Source organism: Lolium perenne, chromosome 4 (assembly GCF_019359855.2).
Source record: "Lolium perenne isolate Kyuss_39 chromosome 4, Kyuss_2.0, whole genome shotgun sequence".
NCBI classification, from domain to species: Eukaryota; Viridiplantae; Streptophyta; class Magnoliopsida; order Poales; family Poaceae; genus Lolium; species Lolium perenne.
The window spans coordinates 295,880,767-295,898,145 of NC_067247.2; the positions used below are offsets into that span (position 1 = coordinate 295,880,767).

Here is a 17,379-nt window from a genome sequence, read left to right on the forward strand (position 1 = left end):
AGTATGGTGCGTAATGTAATCAACACAAATATCCTTAGACAAAGCATTGATGTTTTACCCCTAGTGGCAACAGCACATCCACAACCTTAGAACTTTCTCACATCGTCCTGCATTCAATGGAGGCATGAACCCACTATCGAGCATAAATACTCCCTCTTGGAGTCACAAGTATCAACTTGGCCAGAGCCTCTACTAGCAATGGAGAGCATGCAAGATCATAAGCAACACATATATGATAGATCAATAATCAACTTGACATAGTATTCGATATTCATCGGATCCCAACAAACGCAACATGTAGCATTACAAATAGATGATCTTGATCATGATAGGCAGCTCACAAGATCTAACATGATAGCACAAGAGGAGAAGACAACCATCTAGCTACTGCTATGGACCCATAGTCCAAGGATGAACTACTCACACATCAATCCGGAGGCGGGCATGATGATGTAGAGCCCTCCAATGATGATTCCCCTCTCCGGCAGGGTGCCGGAGGCGATCTCCTGAATCCCCCGAGATGGGATTGGCGGCGGCGGCGTCTCTGGAACTTTTTCCGTATCGTGGCTCTCGGTAATAGGGTTTTCGCGACGGAGAGTTTAAGTAGGCGGAAGGGCAGAGTCGGAGGAGGCACGGGGGCCCCACACCAAAGGCCGGCGCGGGCCCCATGCTGGCCGCGCCGCCCTATGGTTAGGGCGCCTCGTGGCCCCACTTCGTATCCTCTTCGGTCTTCTGGAAGCTCCGTGGAAAAATAAGACCCTGGGCGTTCGTTTCGTCCAATTCTGAGAATATTTCCTTTGTAGGATTTCTGAAACCAAAAACAGCACAAAACAGGAACTGGCGCTTCGGCATCTCGTTAATAGGTTAGTGCCGGAAAATGCATATAAATGATGTAAAGTGTATATAAAACATGTGAGTATTATCATAAAACTAGCATGGAACATAAGAAATTATAGATACGTTTGAGACGTATCAAGCATCCCCAAGCTTAGTTCCTACTCGCCCTCGAGTAGGTAAACGATAACAAGGATAATTTATGAAGTGACATGCTGCTATCATATTTTTGATCAATACTATTGTAAAGCATATGAGATGAATGAAGTGATTCGAAGCAATGGTAAAGACAATGACTAAACAACTGAATTATATAGCAAAGACTTTTCATGAATAGTACTTTCAAGACAAGCATCAATAAGTCTTGCATAGGAGTTAACTCATAAAGCAATAAATTCTTAGTAGAAAGTTTTGAAGCAACACAAACGAAGATATAAGTTTCAGCGGTTGCTTTCAACTTCAACATGTATATCTCATGGATAATTGTCAACATAAAGCAATATAACAAGTGCAATACGTAAACATGTAAGAATCAATGCACACAGTTGACACAAGTGTTTTCTTCTAAGATAGAAGGAAGTAGGTAAACTGACTCAACATATAGTAAAAGAAAGGCCCCTTCGCAGAGGGAAGCATGGATTACTATTTTTGTGCTAGAGCTTTTATTTTGAAAACATAGAAACAATTTTGTCAACGGTAGTAATAATTCATATATGTTATGCATAAGACATCCTATAAGTTGCAAGCCTCATGCATAGAATACCAATAGTGCTCGCACCTTGTCCTAATTAGCTTGGATTTACATGGATTATCATTGCATAACATATGTTTCAACCAAGTGTCACAAAGGGGTACCTCTATGCCGCATGTACAAAGGTCCAAGGAGATAGATCGCATTTGATTTCTCGTTTTTGATAGATCTCAACTAAGGACATCCATACCGGGACAACATAGAAAACAGATAATGGACTCCTCTTTAATGCATAAGCATTCAACAACAGATAATATTCTCATAAGAGATTGAGGATTAATGTCCAAACTGAAACTTCCACCATGATTCATGGCTTTAGTTAGCGGCCCAATGTTCTTCTCTAACAATATGCATACTCAAACCATTTGATCATGATAAATCGCCCTTACTTCAGACAAGACGAACATGCATAGCAACTCACATGATATTCAACAAAGGTGTAATAGTTGATGGCGTCCCCAGAAACATGGTTACCGCTCAACAAGCAACTTATAAGAAATAAGATACATAAGCTACATATTCTTTACCACAATAGTTTTTAAGGCTATTTTCCCATGAGCTATATATTGCAAAGACAAGGAATGAAATTTTGAAGGTAGCACTCAAGTAATTTACTTTGGAATGGCAGAGAAATACCACATAGTAGGTAGGTATGGTGGACACAAATGGCATAGGTTTTGGCTCAAGGTTTTGGATGCACGAGAAGTATTCCCTCTCAGTACAAGGCTTTGGCTAGCAAGGTTGTTTGAAGCAAACACAAGTATGAACCGGTACAACAAAACTTACATAAGAACATATTTCAAGCATTATAAGACTCTACATTGTCTTCCTTGTTGTTCAAACACTTCAGCAGAAAATATCTAGACTTTAGAGAGACCAATCATGCAAACCAAATTTTAACAAGCTCTATGGTAGTTCTTCATTAATAGGTGCAAAGTACATGATGCAAGAGCTTAAACATGATCTATTTGAGCAAAACAATTGCCAAGTATCAAATTATTCAAGACAATATACCAATTACCACATGAAGCATTTTCTGTTTCCAACCATATAACAATGAACGAAGCAGTTTTCAACCTTCGCCATGAACATTAAAAGTAAAGCTAAGAACACCAGTGTTCATATGAAAAAGTGGAGCGTGTCTTTCTCCCACACAAAGAATGCTAGGATCCGATTTTATTCAAACACAAACAAAAATAAAAACATACAGACGCTCCAAGTAAAGCACATAAGATGTGACGGAATAAAAATATAGTTTCACTAGAGGTGACCTGATAAGTTGTCGATGAAGAAGGGGATACCTTGGGCATCCCCAAGCTTAGATGCTTGATTTTTCTTGAAATATGCAGGGATGAACCACGGGGGCATCCCCAAGCTTAGACTTTTCACTCTTCTTGATCATATTGTATCACCCTCCTCTCTTGACCCTTGAAAAGTTCCTCCACACCAAACTCAAAACAAACTCATTAGAGGGTCAGTGCATAATAAAAAATTCACATATTCAGAGGTGACATGATCATTCTTAACACTTCTGGACATTTCCCAAAGCTACTGAAAGTTAATGGAACAAAGAAATCCATTCAACATAGCAAAAGAGGCAATGCGAAATAAAAGGCAGAATCTGTCAAAACAGAACAGTCCGTAAAGACGAATTTTTCAGAGGCACTTAACTTGCTCAGATGAAAAAGCTCAAATTGAATGAAAGTTGCGTACATATCTGAGGATCACGCATGTAAATTTGCAGCATTTTATGAGTTTCCTACAGAGAGATCTACTCAAATTCGTGACAGGTAGAAATCTGTTTCTGCGCAGCAATCCAAATCTAGTAGTCCCTCCGGTTCATATTAGTTGACTCTAATATGGATGTATCTAGACACATTTTAGTTCTAGATACATCCATATCAAAGTCAATTAATATGAATCGGAGGGAGTATCAACTTTACTATCAAAGACTTTACTTGGCACAACAATGCAATAAAGTAAAGATAAGGAGAGGTTGCTACAGTAGTAACAACTTCCAAGACACAACAAAACAGTAGCAAAATAAAAAGACAACATGGGTTATCTCCCAAGAAGTGCTTTTCTTTAACGCCTTTCAGCTAGGCGCAGAAAGTGCAAATCAAGTATTATCAAGAGAAGAAGCATCAACAGAGGAGTTTGGAGTTTTCTCAACTATGCATTGTATTTTATCTATGTAAGAAATTCCTCTTTCATTACTATTAGGCTTACTTTCCTCCTCAAATAAATTTTCAGGAACAATCCAAGCAAAATTCTTTTCTAGTGCCTCATGCATTCCTATGAGTTTATTAGGTATCGGTATTTTAATCTCCCCCTCACAATTGGTTTTATTAGTATATTTTAGCCTATCTTTTTCCATCTTTTCAAGGGTATTTGCAAAATTGGTAAAACACCCAAGCATTTTATGTTTAATAAAGACTTTCCTAGCTTCTCTAGCTACATCTCCAAATTCTCTAAGAAGGGTTTCTAAAACAAAATCTTTCTTTTCTCCTTCTTCCATATCACAGAGTGTAAGAAACATATGTTGCATTATAGGATTAAGATTAACAAATCTAGCTTCCAACATGTGCACTAAAGAGGCAGTAGCAATTTCATAATTAGGAGCAATTTCCATCAAGGATCTATCTTCAAAATCTTTAACCGTACTAACATGAGTGAAAAATTCTTCTATATTATCTCTTCCAATGATGGACCCATGCCCTACCGATCGATACATCTTTCAAAGTAAACTTAGGGTGAAGCATGATGAAATAAACAAGAGTAAACTAACAAAATAAAGTAAATGCAAGTAACTAATTTTTTTGTGTTTTTGATATAAGAAAGCAAACGAGACAGAAAATAAAATAAAGTAAAGAAAGTAACTAATTTTTTTGTGTTTTTTATATAAAGAAAGCAAACAAGACAGAAAATAAAATAAAGTAAAGCAAGACAATAAACAAAGTAAAGAGATTGGATGTGAGAGACTCCCCTTGCAGCGTGTCTTGATCTCCCCGGCAACGGCGCCAGAAATTTATGCTTGATAACGCATGAAGCACACGTCCGTTGGGAACCCCAAGAGGAAGGTGTGATGCGTACAGCAGCAAGTTTCCCTCAGTAAGAAACCAAGGTTGTCGAACCGGTAGGAGATGAAGGCCACGTGAAGGTTGTTGGTGAAGGAGTGTAGTGCGGCGCAACACCAGGGATTCCGGCGCCAACGTGGAACCTGCACAACACAACCAAAATACTTTGCCCCAACTTAACAGTGAGGTTGTCAATCTCACCGGCTTGCTGTAAACAAAGGATTAAACGTATGGTGTGGAGAATGATGTTAGCTTGTGAAGAACATCAGAGAACAATGATTGTAGTAGATTGTATTTCAGATGTAAAAGAATGGACCGGGGTCAACAGTTCATTAGTGGTGTCTCTCCAATAAGATAAATAGCATGTTGGGTGAACAAATTACAGTTGGGCAATTGACAAATAGAGAGGGCATAACAATGCACATACATATCATGATGACTAATATGAGATTTACTTAGGGCATTACGACAAAGAACATAGACCGCTATCCAGCATGCATCTATGCCTAAAAAGTCCACCTTCGGGTTAGCATCCGCACCCCTTCCAGTATTAAGTTGCAAACAACAGACAATTGCATTAAGTATGGTGCGTAATGTAATCAACACAAATATCCTTAGACAAAGCATTGATGTTTTATCCCTAGTGGCAACAGCACATCCACAACCTTAGAACTTTTTGTCACTGTCCCAGATTCAATGGAGGCATGAACCCACTATCGAGCATAAATACTCCCTCTTGGAGTCACAAGTATCAACTTGGCCAGAGCCTTTACTAGCAACGGAGAGCATGCAAGATCATAAACAACACATATATGATAGATCAATAATCAACTTGACATAGTATTCCATATTCATCGGATCCCAACAAACGCAACATGTAGCATTACAAATAGATGATCTTGATCATGATAGGCAGCTCACAAGATCTAACATGATAGCACAAGAGGAGAAGACAACCATCTAGCTACTGCTATGGACCCATAGTCCAAGGATGAACTACTCACACATCAATCCGGAGGCGGGCATGATGATGTAGAGCCCTCCGGTGATGATTCCCCTCTCCGGCAGGGTGCCGGAGGCGATCTCCTGAATCCCCCGAGATGGGATTGGCGGCGGCGGTGTCTCTGGAACTTTTTCCGTATCGTGGCTCTCGGTAATAGGGTTTTCGCGACGGAGAGTTTAAGTAGGCGGAAGGGCAGAGTCGGAGGAGGCACGGGGGCCCCACACCATAGGCCGGCGCGGGCCCCATGCTGGCCGCGCCGCCCTATGGTTAGGGCGCCTCGTGGCCCCACTTCGTATCCTCTTCGGTCTTCTGGAAGCTCCGTGGAAAAATAAGACCCTGGACATTCGTTTCGTCCAATTCCGAGAATATTTCCTGTGTAGGATTTCTGAAACCAAAAACAGCACAAAACAGGAACTGGCGCTTCGTCATCTCGTTAATAGGTTAGTGCCGGAAAATGCATATAAATGATGTAAAGTGTATATAAAACATGTGAGTATTGTCATAAAACTAGCATGGAACATAAGAAATTATAGATACGTTTGAGACGTATCAGCGGTGCCGAAGAAGATTCCTTGAAGGACAAGACGAAGAGGAACCGAACGAGGAAAGTTTAGATCTAGGGCTTTTGTAACCTAGTCGTACCCGGACAGATCTCTTGAGACCTGGCCCCCTATATAAGGGCCAGGAGAGGGGCTGCCGAGGGACACAATCAATCTTAGCAACTTAAGCCACCGCAAGTCTAGAGCTAGGTCCACGTAGCACTTAGCCTCTCGACGAAACCACAGCTGAAACCTTCGGCACCCCATTGTAACCCGATATTTTCATAATCAAAATCAGACAGGCAGGACGTAAAGGTTTTACCTCATAGAGGGCCCCGAACTTGGGTAAATCGCTCTCCCCGCTTGTCTGTTAACCGATGTCTCATGTCAGCCTACAGGATTCCATCAACCCTAAGCCCCAATCGGAGGGCATTGCCGAGGAGTACCCTCGACATGTGTGTTATGTAAACAACAAGGAGTCCCTAGTAAGCCTCTTGTATAACTAGCTTGTTGATTAATAGATGATCATGGTTTCGTGATCATGAACATTGGATGTTATTAATAACAAGGTTATGTCATTAGATGAATGGTATAATGGACACACACCCAAATAAGCGTAGCATAAGATCACGTCATTAATAACAAGGTTATGTCATTAGATGAATGGTATAATGGATTTTACTCGACTTTGCGATTCAAGCAAAATCTCGGGGGCTACTGACATGGGTATGTCGAATAAAGCACCTGTGTTATCTGGAGAAGACGTGAGACCCACGACCCAAAGTTTTGGAGGCCCAGAAGCCTAGAGAAATTCGGATAGGGAAAGTAGAATTGTATTAGGAGTAATCTAGCAATGTAGGAAAGGCTCGATACGCCTCTCGCAGTTTGTAACTTACACGGCACGAAAAGCCTCGGCTCCACCTCCTATATAAAGGGGGGGCCGAGGGAAGAGAAAAGGATCGGATCAATTGTTAACAGAACCACCATAACTCTAGTCGAAACACCTTTGTCGGCTGAAACCTTTAAGATCTATTTGCCCTCTACTTTTTACGAAACCCTAAGTCTACAATCCGTAGGCATTGACAAGTTAATCTCTTGTCAGTCTGGGGCGGTGTTTATAGAGAAGTGGTGCCTTTGGAACCCTTACTTTAGAAATTTAGTATCGATGTAGGCACATCATAAATAGGTTCTCTACTAGGTGATGTGGAAGGACCCTGGAAAGGATTTACATGGCGTTTTTGGCGGCTCTTGTGCTTGCATAATAAGTTGACATCCAATTTGGCTGTCACGACTGCGCGTGGTGTCGCCGCCTCACTTGTGAATCAAAGTGTGACTATGAGCATCACCAAGAAATAGACGACATTTCTTCATACATAGGTAGAGAAAGGTGGTGGGACAAGGCACACATAATAAAAAAAAGTACGACAATAAAATTTGACGTGATTGAATAGACGTTCATTGCACATGCACCTTTACTAGTAAATAGCAGTGATACACAATACTAGTGGCACACCCTAAATACAAGTGGCGCAAACCTGTGGTGCGCCACTAGTAGTGCACCTCCTATGCATTTGTACCGCTCCTTGAGTTCGAGAGTAAAATACGGGAGGCGGCGTCACGACCCTATCCTTTGTGTGCATGCCGTTGTCATCATCGATCCGCACCTCCCCAATCTCCCTCGTGTGCCCCTCCACCACATTTCCTTGTTAGCATTCTACACCCCATCACTATGTGGTCGTGGCCTGCGTGGTGGAGGAGGATCTCTAGGGTAGGGAGGAGGTGATTTTCGCATAAATTCCATGGAAGCTTATCTCTCCCTTGCAGGGCTAGGCTGGTTTAGGATCAAACTAAGTCACCACAACAACTTTAGGGTAACAATGTTGCAATTCTTGAGTCTGGGACTAAATCAGGTCAATCTCACAAGTACAGGGACCTTAGATGTGTTTTACTCCGTCCCAACCCGAGTAGTTTGGTGCATGAAACTGACCAAAAAAAAAACTACAAAAGTCCTCAAAATTGAGAAGATGAAGTTGTAATGCCACACCACATGTGAAATATCGTTATGCTTGGGGTACGATAGAAACAACCATGTTACATCGTCAATTCTACATATATATGTATGCAAATCAAGAAACGCATATCATTGGCGCAGATCATCAGGTGCAGAGGAAGCAAGAAACGTAGATCATTGGGTGCAGATCGAGGAAGCAAGAAACGTAGATCATTGGGTGTAGAGGAAAGAAACGCAGATCCACCGTTCCTTGTGAGAGGCCGGTGGCTTCTGCAGGTAGTATGCGTGTCACTGCTGCCCTGGTAACGTTGCTTCACCAACGATGTCGTCCAAACGGTTTCTTCTTCCTCAGCTGAAGAAAAACAAAATACATCAGATCACAGAATGAACAGGTAGATAAAACTGGTAGAAATAAAAACTGGTAACACATGGAGAGAAAAAATTACGTCGCTGCTGCGGCCGCATTTCTTCTTGCGGCAGTTGGTAGACCTCGGAGAAAGGCGTGCATAGCACCTAATTTTATTGAGTACGAATCAACGGCGGTGAAAATCAATGAACCGAGAAGGAAAAAAAAAGCATATCTAAGCGTATATATGCACATACTTGCGGCAGACCAGCTTGTTCTCGTTATAGCTGAGCGCAAGATCTCGGAGGCCGGGCTCCATGCAATACGCGTAGCCGCCCCGGAAGCCGCCGCGGAGGCCGAGCGCGAGGTGCAGCGTCGATCCCTTGCAGATGCCGTAGTCGGCCAGGGTTCGGCCCTCCTCCTCATCTAGCTGCTTCCCGGCGAAGACGAGAGACGGTAGCTGGATCTGGACCTCGTTGTCTTCCTCGTTGTCTTCCTCGTCGTCGTCGTCGTCGTCAGAGGTGGCGATGATTCCTTCCTTCTCCTGGATCTTGGCCTTGATGCTGTCGACCGTGTCGCTGCTCTCCACCTCGAGCGTGAGAGTCTCCCCGGTGACCGTCTTCACGAATATCTGCATCGTCGGTTGTCGTGGTGCTGGAGATGGGAAGTGGGATGTGCGCTGCGCCACTCCGCGGACGGTACATATACAGCGATCGATCGAACGAAATAGAAACGCGCCCGCAACGAAACCTAATATACTTGGTCGCCACGGTTACGGGAATTAATGCGTGATCGCCAAGGATAAGTAGTCACAGAATTCCAACAAACTATATTTGGGATCCTCCCGTGGAATTTGCAAACTCTTTTGGAAAACGAGAGTCAGTGCTACAGAATACAGATACGACATGCGTCGACGAGGAGACGAGCGACGGAACACGGAAGGTGTTCGTCTCCCAGTTCACTGGCTTGGTTCGAGACTGGCAGTTCCAGATCGACGTCGTCCTCCTCGACTTTCTGCCGTCCTGAACGCAGAAGAACCTGAGGTTACCGGCTTCGAGGTGCATCCGAGCTGTCCGGCGTCATGAACACCGACGAACTTGAGGTTACCTTTTCCCTCCATGGCCACGGCCGGGAGACGGAACTCGCCTTCACCAACCCCGTACCGTCGCTTGTTTGACCCACAAATCCCGCACCCGGTGTTTGAAAATGTCCAGTGGATTTGGTGGTAATATTGACACGGGGACGATAGAGGAGGTGTTTTGCGTAAGGATGGAACAAGCAACGCGGGCATCTTTTGGTAGCATTCCATTGTCTGGGTTGTACTTGTATCTCACCTCGTCTGTGCATTTCAGATCCAGTGCATGTATTTAGCTTTCCAAGTTTCCAATGAAAAATTTAAAATAGGTTTCGATTGGATACTTTCCCGCTACACACTACAACAAAAACACAACATCCGAATGGAGCTGTTCCTTTTTACATCGAACCGGCACCACGGTGATTAGCAAGACAATCCTGAATTATTAGCAATAGTTAGACTGGAGAATTTACTTAGTAGTTCCTTGAGATGCATCGCTGGATTTGCGACAAAGAGGTTTACTCCGAGTTTTGGGGAGATAATTACAAAAAACAACCACATTTCAGGAATGTGTAACAAAAAACCACCACTTTACGTTAGAGTTTCAGAAAACCACCACTCTACAATTAACACATAACAGATAGCACCAGTTCATCTCTAACAATTGTTTAATCATATAACTAACAGGTGGGTCCTACAGGCTGTCGTGGCAGCCAAAAACATTTAAAGGAGAGGCACGAGAGACTAGTTCAAGTTATGGGTTATCCTGTTAAATTAGAGGGACCCGACTTATCATCAAATCTCTTCTCTCCTCTAAAAGTATTTGGAAACAGGGAGGTGTACTACCGCCAATATCACATCCTCCGTGCCCGACCGCCAGCGTCGCCCCTCTGTGCTCGCTATAATAGTTGGAATAGACACAGGACCAAGGCCGGTGGCGAGGTAGCGTGGGCGATCTCGGGCAGGCAGCGTGGGCAAGGTCCAGCCACACTAGGGTGGCGCGAGTGAGGTTCGGGCAAGGGGTCGCGGGCGAGGCCCGGCCAAGCGGCGCCAGGCAAGGCATCACGAGCGAGGTCCAGCCAAGCAGCGCGGGGCAACGTCCAAGCAGGGCATCGCTAGCGAGGTCTGGCCAAGCACCGGCCGAAGCAGCATGGGGCGAGGTTCAGGCAGGAGCCGGCAAGACACGCCAGGGAGCCGGACATAAACGGTGCGGGGGCGGTGCCGAGCAGAGCTGGGGGTGGCCAATGAAAAGACATCCTAGAAACAATGAGCAAATATTCCTTCTTGGCCACAAATGGTCACATAAATTCCTCTAATTGTGCTTCCTACCCTAAGGGCATTATTCCAGAAAACTTGCAAACATAAATGCTAAGTTTCACTGAATTTACATGTAATTTTACAAGAAAGGGGGCGTTTTCTAGGTAGTAGGCAGGTACAAACACTCAACACATAATGTAATTTGGTTTCGCCAATGCAACAGATTCTGGAAGGGTAAAAGATGCACAGAGCATCCATTTCCCAGGAGCAACAAGCCGTACTCTGTGCATTTCAATGTTGGCCACATTATCGCACAATGCTAGATTTATCCTCTGCAATTTTGGGCATATGTGTTAATTTGGTTAACAGAGTGAAGCAAATAAGTGATTCCAGCAGAAAGAATAATGTTCTATTACCACATCACATTTACCTCATTAAAGTCATACTCAGGATCCTCGGCTTTGGAGAATCCATACACGTGGATCTTCGGCATGACACAAGGTTGTCCTGCTTGCCGGTTTCTTAAGATCCCTCTGAAGATATCTAGTAAAAAACGGAGACGAAGACCATAAGGATAATTCTATCGTGAGAATGCAAAAAAATAGTTTTATTTAAAAAAAAGGCCTGGAGGAATATGAAAAGGCTGGTTAATTATTTCTTTATTAGAGCATTTCCAACAGTATGGCATCTTCTATTCTAAAAACATTATTAGTAGTGCTCGAAAACAGGGATGGTCGTGTCCACAATCGCTGCTCAGAGTGGAATAGCATCTCATGTCTCTTGGAAAAACTCATTCTCGAACCAGTTCATATAACATAGTCAGTTGCTTGATCCAATCCCTCTCTAGAATGGATTGGTGGTAGTACGAATGGGCCCCTTACCTATCTCATCAACATCTGCTCGTTATTTTTACTTACTTATTCTACTAGGTGGAAAGAAGGGAGCCAGCAGAGTCAAAAATTGTATGGTAATAGCAAGACTGCAGTGAGGATACAACATGTTACAAATTAAATAGAGCACACACGTGTGTGTTCAGTGTTGAATTGTGTTTGCGCCTCCGTAAAATTTAGTGTACCTGCATCCATGTGCACTGTGTGTGTAGTGGAATATGATCCTTTGAAGTACAAAGCCAAAAGGAAAGGTTCACCTAAGAGTACCATTCGAGAGAAAAAAATTGTAAATTATTCAAGAAAACTATAATCACCTAAAAATTCTGCAGCATCCTTGGGCAAATTCATTACCACTTGTGTGATCGGACGCACGTGTTGGCTTGAGTATATTGCAGTAACAAACCTTCTAGCATCCATGTTAAATACCTGATTTAATAAAATACCATTAGAACATTCTAGCTAAAATTCATGCAGGACAATAAAAAGGACAAAAATCAAACTATCCACTCATCAGTACAAACCGAACATAAACCCAAGAGAATTGTGGTATTTTATATCCACAGAAAACGCAAATTTTCAAAATGGTTAGTTGTAACTTCTTGATAATTGTAGTACTAGATTAGCAGAAGAAATATTGGTGGTATATAGTAATATTCCAAAGTTTGATTGTCAAATTACCTCAATTTTCCTCTCAAGTTTGTTAAGAACAATGTTTCTTTCAAGGTACTCAACTGCAATTGGGTTCAAGTCATTTGCATAGACATATGTGACCTTTTTCGCAGCTGAAATTGCTATCGGACCAACACCAGAGAACACATCACCTGCATCCGGAAGGAAAAAACGAATAGTTACTTATGTGGTTAAGTAAAACCTTCTGAATTTAACTAAATGGTCAACCACAAAATATGACATTAGCAATGGTTGATGATTGCTCTACACTGCGGTTCACTAAGAATACACAATACATTAGGCCCAATATGAATGTAAACCATATTACTATTAGTAGTTTCAGCATGTAACACCATGAAATTCTAAAATGCAAACAAGCACCAATAATGATCTACAGCTTGCCAGAGTAGAACCCATAATTGACGAGTCTACTGATTACTAGTGGCACAAAGTTTGTTAACAGAACATAGTCATGATCAAAAGTATGCATTCAGATAGATTATCAGTGGCAAACATGATTTTATAATGATTGGTAACTTGCCGGAAAACGGTACATTTTTATCAAATATCTTTTTTTAGGTGTGAAGGCAAGTGTGAATTCACAGTGCTTTTGTAAAATACTTTCAACGCCAAGAAGCAAAGCAATATGGTGTATAACCTTTCAGCATAGATGATTATACGAATTGCTCTAAATGATGAATCAGTAGATTCTACAAGGAATATCTTACTAAAAAGCATAATACACAACGGCCCTAATTACAAAAGCAACAAAGTCATCTAGTACTCACAAGATGTACAGAGAAACTTACAGACAACATCAGAACTTGTAAAGATGCTGTTGACAAGCCTCTGCCTTTCAGTTGCTAATCTAGAATTCCAATAGCTGCATCAGATAATTACTAGATAAGAGATCAAAGAAACAGTTGAACCATGAAGGAATGTATAAGGAGAAAACATACTTGATACTAGAAATCATACAAACACAATAAGAACCAGGCTATAGTAGACAGTTGTGAGATTGAGAATTGTTTAACATAGAGCATTGTGTTTCCAATGTCTTGGTCATCACTCTTCAAGCAAACTGGAATTCACGCGCCGTGAACATGGATACTGCGACCCAGACACCCTTTTCCTCAATAATATGTAACGCAACTTTTTTGCCAGCATAATCTAAAAGCAGGTGCTATTTTTATCTAAAAATACTTCAATTTTGCATTACTATTTTCATTCACAACTCGGAAGCTATCATTTTCTCGTAGTCATGCTTAATGAATGGTACTGCATCCTGAACCAGGAAAAATATGAAGGTGCAGGCTGGTGAAGCACTGAGAGCATTTTTCACTACTGTTGCAATTTATGTAACAGTTAAGGAATCTGTTTACTGCCCAGCTGGTCAGCACAGTTTGGCCCAGCAAGATCTGGTCTTTGTTGAAATCAGTTCCATGTGGGAAATTTAGGATAAGAAAGTGCCAGTACGAATACCTAGGGAACCACAGGATGTATCAAGAGAATTCCCCATATCATAATAACATGCAATCATGGATAACCAAATTTCTATTACAGTTATTTCAGAGCTTTTAACCAAAAGATGTAAATGTGCATGTCTCATGATCAAAGCAAACCAGCAATTAAAAATACTCCTAGAGCTGAAATTTCCTGTTTGTTGAAATATTATACCGAAATCATGGATCAAGTTAAACATTTGCATCTTTTGTGGAACTTCTCTCATTATTCCCCCTTTTAGTGATATTTTGCATCAACTAGCAGTTCTTTTTCGTGAATTGTGTATTTAGTAAATATATTATTGACGTTATGACTATTACTCCAACTTTATCTGGAGTCAAGGTGGGCATAAAACCCAAGACCCCAGACCCGCACCCGAAAAACCCGACACCCGAACCCGTTTGACCCGGACCAGACAAATCGGGTGTTTTATTGGAATACAGATCCCAAAACCCGAATTAATTTTGGCAAAATCGGATGTGAAGCCCGGGTACCCGACAGGCCCGATGCACCTGAACAACCACTCGACTGCAGCAGCCCACAGAATGGGATCCCACTTTCAGCCCAAAAAAGTCAAACTAAAACACAACGAATGAACTGCCTAACCCTAGCGCCCCCAATCCCCGCACATGACTGAAATTGAAGGCTTAGCATCAATTATAGATAAAATTATTATTTTTGTATGCTAACACTGAAAATCTCTGGTGACTTTATGATGGAAAAAATCTGAAATATTGTCAGAGAAAAATACAAGGCAGGTAAGGATAAGAGCATACACTGTCGCAAGATCAACTTTAAAACGAAGGCCACTCTCAATGACTGTTGTGACAAGGGAATCATGACCAGCTAAAATTTCAAGTTGCATTGTTCTGTAATCATTTTGAATAGCATCAGTCTTATTGACAACAGTTCGGATCTTTGGCTTGTTTTTGTCTAGCACCACCTGCACTCTGAATCATGTTATATTATAATTCAACAGAATATATTCAAAATAAGGTTGAGAATCCAACATATTATGCGATCAGATATTACCTGAGCTATAAGTTCCTTGTAAGGCAAGTGTTCATCCCTCAAGTTCAAGTGGGCAATATGCCCTACTGTCTCAAAGCCTGCAGGGATGATTATTCCTTCAGGAAGTAATGCCTCTAAAACCTACAGAAGATACGCTGGGAATCAAAATAGATAAAATAATATGTAAGGACAGAACAACAAAGAGCACAATGCAGATTCTTCTATGTGCACCAACGTTGATCAACATATCTAGCAGAATAATGATGTACTAACATACAACTGATATTGATAGATGTTCTGTCACAGTGCGTTACTTCTGAATAGAAAACAAACATTGCAGATTTTTTTGTTGTCAATACAATGACACAAAAGGATATATTGATGCCATTTTCTTGGATCATATATCCGAACATAAAGTGAACACAGATTTTACCAGCACTAGAAACAGACACAGGTATTACAATATTGCAATCTAACCTGGCCAGATTGATTTTTTTGCCAGAATCCTGAATTTGCAAGGGCAGTGTTACCTGGACAGCACAAGCGTTAATACCAACATAAATTAGAGGTCCGACAAATCAGGTTCCACTAATGAGGACTCTAGAATACTCATAACACTTCAAGAATTCGGAATCAACCAAGCTAAAAATATATATAATGCTAAATTTTCATCAGCATTGAACTCAGAATTTTCTTTTAGTACGGTTTTCACAAGAAAAAAAAGAGAGTGGATTTTTTGAGTTTTCACACATTTCAAAAAGGTAAGTAGTTTTGCCAGGTCTAGGTAACACTGCCCATATAAAGTAATTTTGTAAACCAATATTTGTTTGATCCTGGAGCAAGTTTGTGAGTATAAGATTGAGCGTGTAAAAAATGTGAATTGTGTTGAAAAAAGGATCAACCATGCTTCTTAAGCTGGTTTCAGGTTCAAAAAACAAAGATCATATTTCCTTTATTTGCATGGTACGAAACTCTGATTGTTCTGAGAATTCTCTCGTTTCTTTATCTTGGGTAACCGAGAAAACTATATTTATAACTTAAAATAAGGAAAAATATATATATAACGAAGGTGAACAAATGTGTAGGTACCTCATTCATTGGCCAGTAATTATAGAACAAAGTTAGCTGACATTGTACAAGCTCATAGGCGGAAGATCCACCCTGCTTGGTTTCATCGTCTAACACAACCTGGAGAAGTGACCAAAACCAGTTAACAAATTGCCGCTTGGACGAAGTAGAGTGCATAGGTACAATACAAATTAACCACACGATCAGAATAAATTCATAGAAATAAAAGGTTGGATTGTTCTCCTAGATGATCATCAAGTTGTGGCCTAACATGGTGAGCCAAATGTGTAGTCAACAGCAACAAGAGTGCATGATACATGAGTAAGATACTACATCATTTCTCCAAATCTCCTCTTGGTGTGGCATTCATGTACAGCTCCCTAAAGCCTGGGAGTTTATTAAAAATCATAGCGTCTTGAGTTCAAATCAAGTACGATACTGACAACTAGGCCCACGTGTGATCTTCCTCATTTGATATTAAAAACAGAGTTTGCACTATATGCAGTCAACGATTCTGGTCTAGACAGTCTCTAGTTCAACAACTGTTATTATGGAAATTGTTAGTAGTAGTGCTACCTTGACAGCCTCTGGGAGCTCGTGAACGCTCCTGTTTGCGTAGTTCTCGTCCAGCAGGAGCAGTCTGGTGGGTTCCCCTCTCCAGGCACCGCTCCCAAACCCTTCCTCCCCGACCAAGCCCTTCCATTGGTCGTCGTCGTCCTCCTCCTCCCCTGGCACCTTGACAACATACACCGCGTCCTTCTCACGCCTGGCCTCCTTCTCGCCACCTCTTCCTTCCCCCTTCTTGTCCCTCTGAGCCCGCGCGGACGGCCGCGACATCTTGGCGAGGTTGGGAAACTGCACGAAGCCGCGGGCGTTGAACTGGCGGGCGAGCCTGTCGCGGCGCGCCACCGCGGTCAGCGGGGAGGCGGGGAGGGCGGGCGCGGAGGGGGGGAGGAGGAGGGCGTGGCCGTCGTCGTTGGGGAGGCGCGCGATGTTGCGGACGCGGGGCCAGTTGAGGAGGTGGCCGCGGAGGCGGCGCTCGAGCGGCGCGCAGGCGGCGGCGGGCACGCGGAGGGCGGCGAGGTCGAAGGTGCGCGCGAAGGAGAGGAGCGGGTCCTCCTCGGGGTGGTCGGGAGCGGCCCGCCTGCCGCGGCGGAGCGTGGGGCTGTGGAGAGGCGGTGGCTGAGGAGGTGGGGTTTGCGCGGAGGCTTGTTGCGAGGAGGAGCAGGAGAGGGGTCTGAGGTGGAGGAAGAGGCGGCCGGATGTGGGGAGGCGGAGGCGAGGGAGGAGGCGGCGCGGATGGAAATGCTGTAGCGGCGGCGCCATGGAACGGGATGGTAGGGAG

At 42.7% G+C, this 17,379-nt stretch overlaps 2 protein-coding genes across 2 annotated transcripts; both read right to left on the minus strand.

Annotated features, from left to right (window-relative positions):
- Positions 1–8,231: 8,231 nt before the first annotated feature.
- On the minus strand, positions 8,232–9,247 carry LOC127295832 (ubiquitin-ribosomal protein eL40z fusion protein). Its single transcript, XM_051325820.2, has 3 exons — positions 8,819–9,247; positions 8,662–8,728; positions 8,232–8,567 (listed from the first exon to the last, which is right to left on the minus strand). Exons 1-3 carry the CDS (start codon positions 9,196–9,198, stop codon positions 8,529–8,531), a joined length of 486 nt encoding a protein of 161 aa, XP_051181780.1. The 5' UTR covers positions 9,199–9,247; the 3' UTR covers positions 8,232–8,528.
- Positions 9,248–10,896: 1,649 nt separating this feature from the next.
- On the minus strand, positions 10,897–17,360 carry LOC127347735 (tRNA (guanine(37)-N(1))-methyltransferase 1). The gene is made up of 9 exons (XM_051373897.1): positions 16,611–17,360; positions 16,056–16,154; positions 14,988–15,107; positions 14,732–14,898; positions 13,262–13,335; positions 12,462–12,604; positions 12,098–12,209; positions 11,324–11,436; positions 10,897–11,225 (listed from the first exon to the last, which is right to left on the minus strand). Exons 1-9 carry the CDS (start codon positions 17,358–17,360, stop codon positions 11,079–11,081), a joined length of 1,725 nt encoding a protein of 574 aa, XP_051229857.1. The 3' UTR covers positions 10,897–11,078.
- Positions 17,361–17,379: the final 19 nt, after the last annotated feature.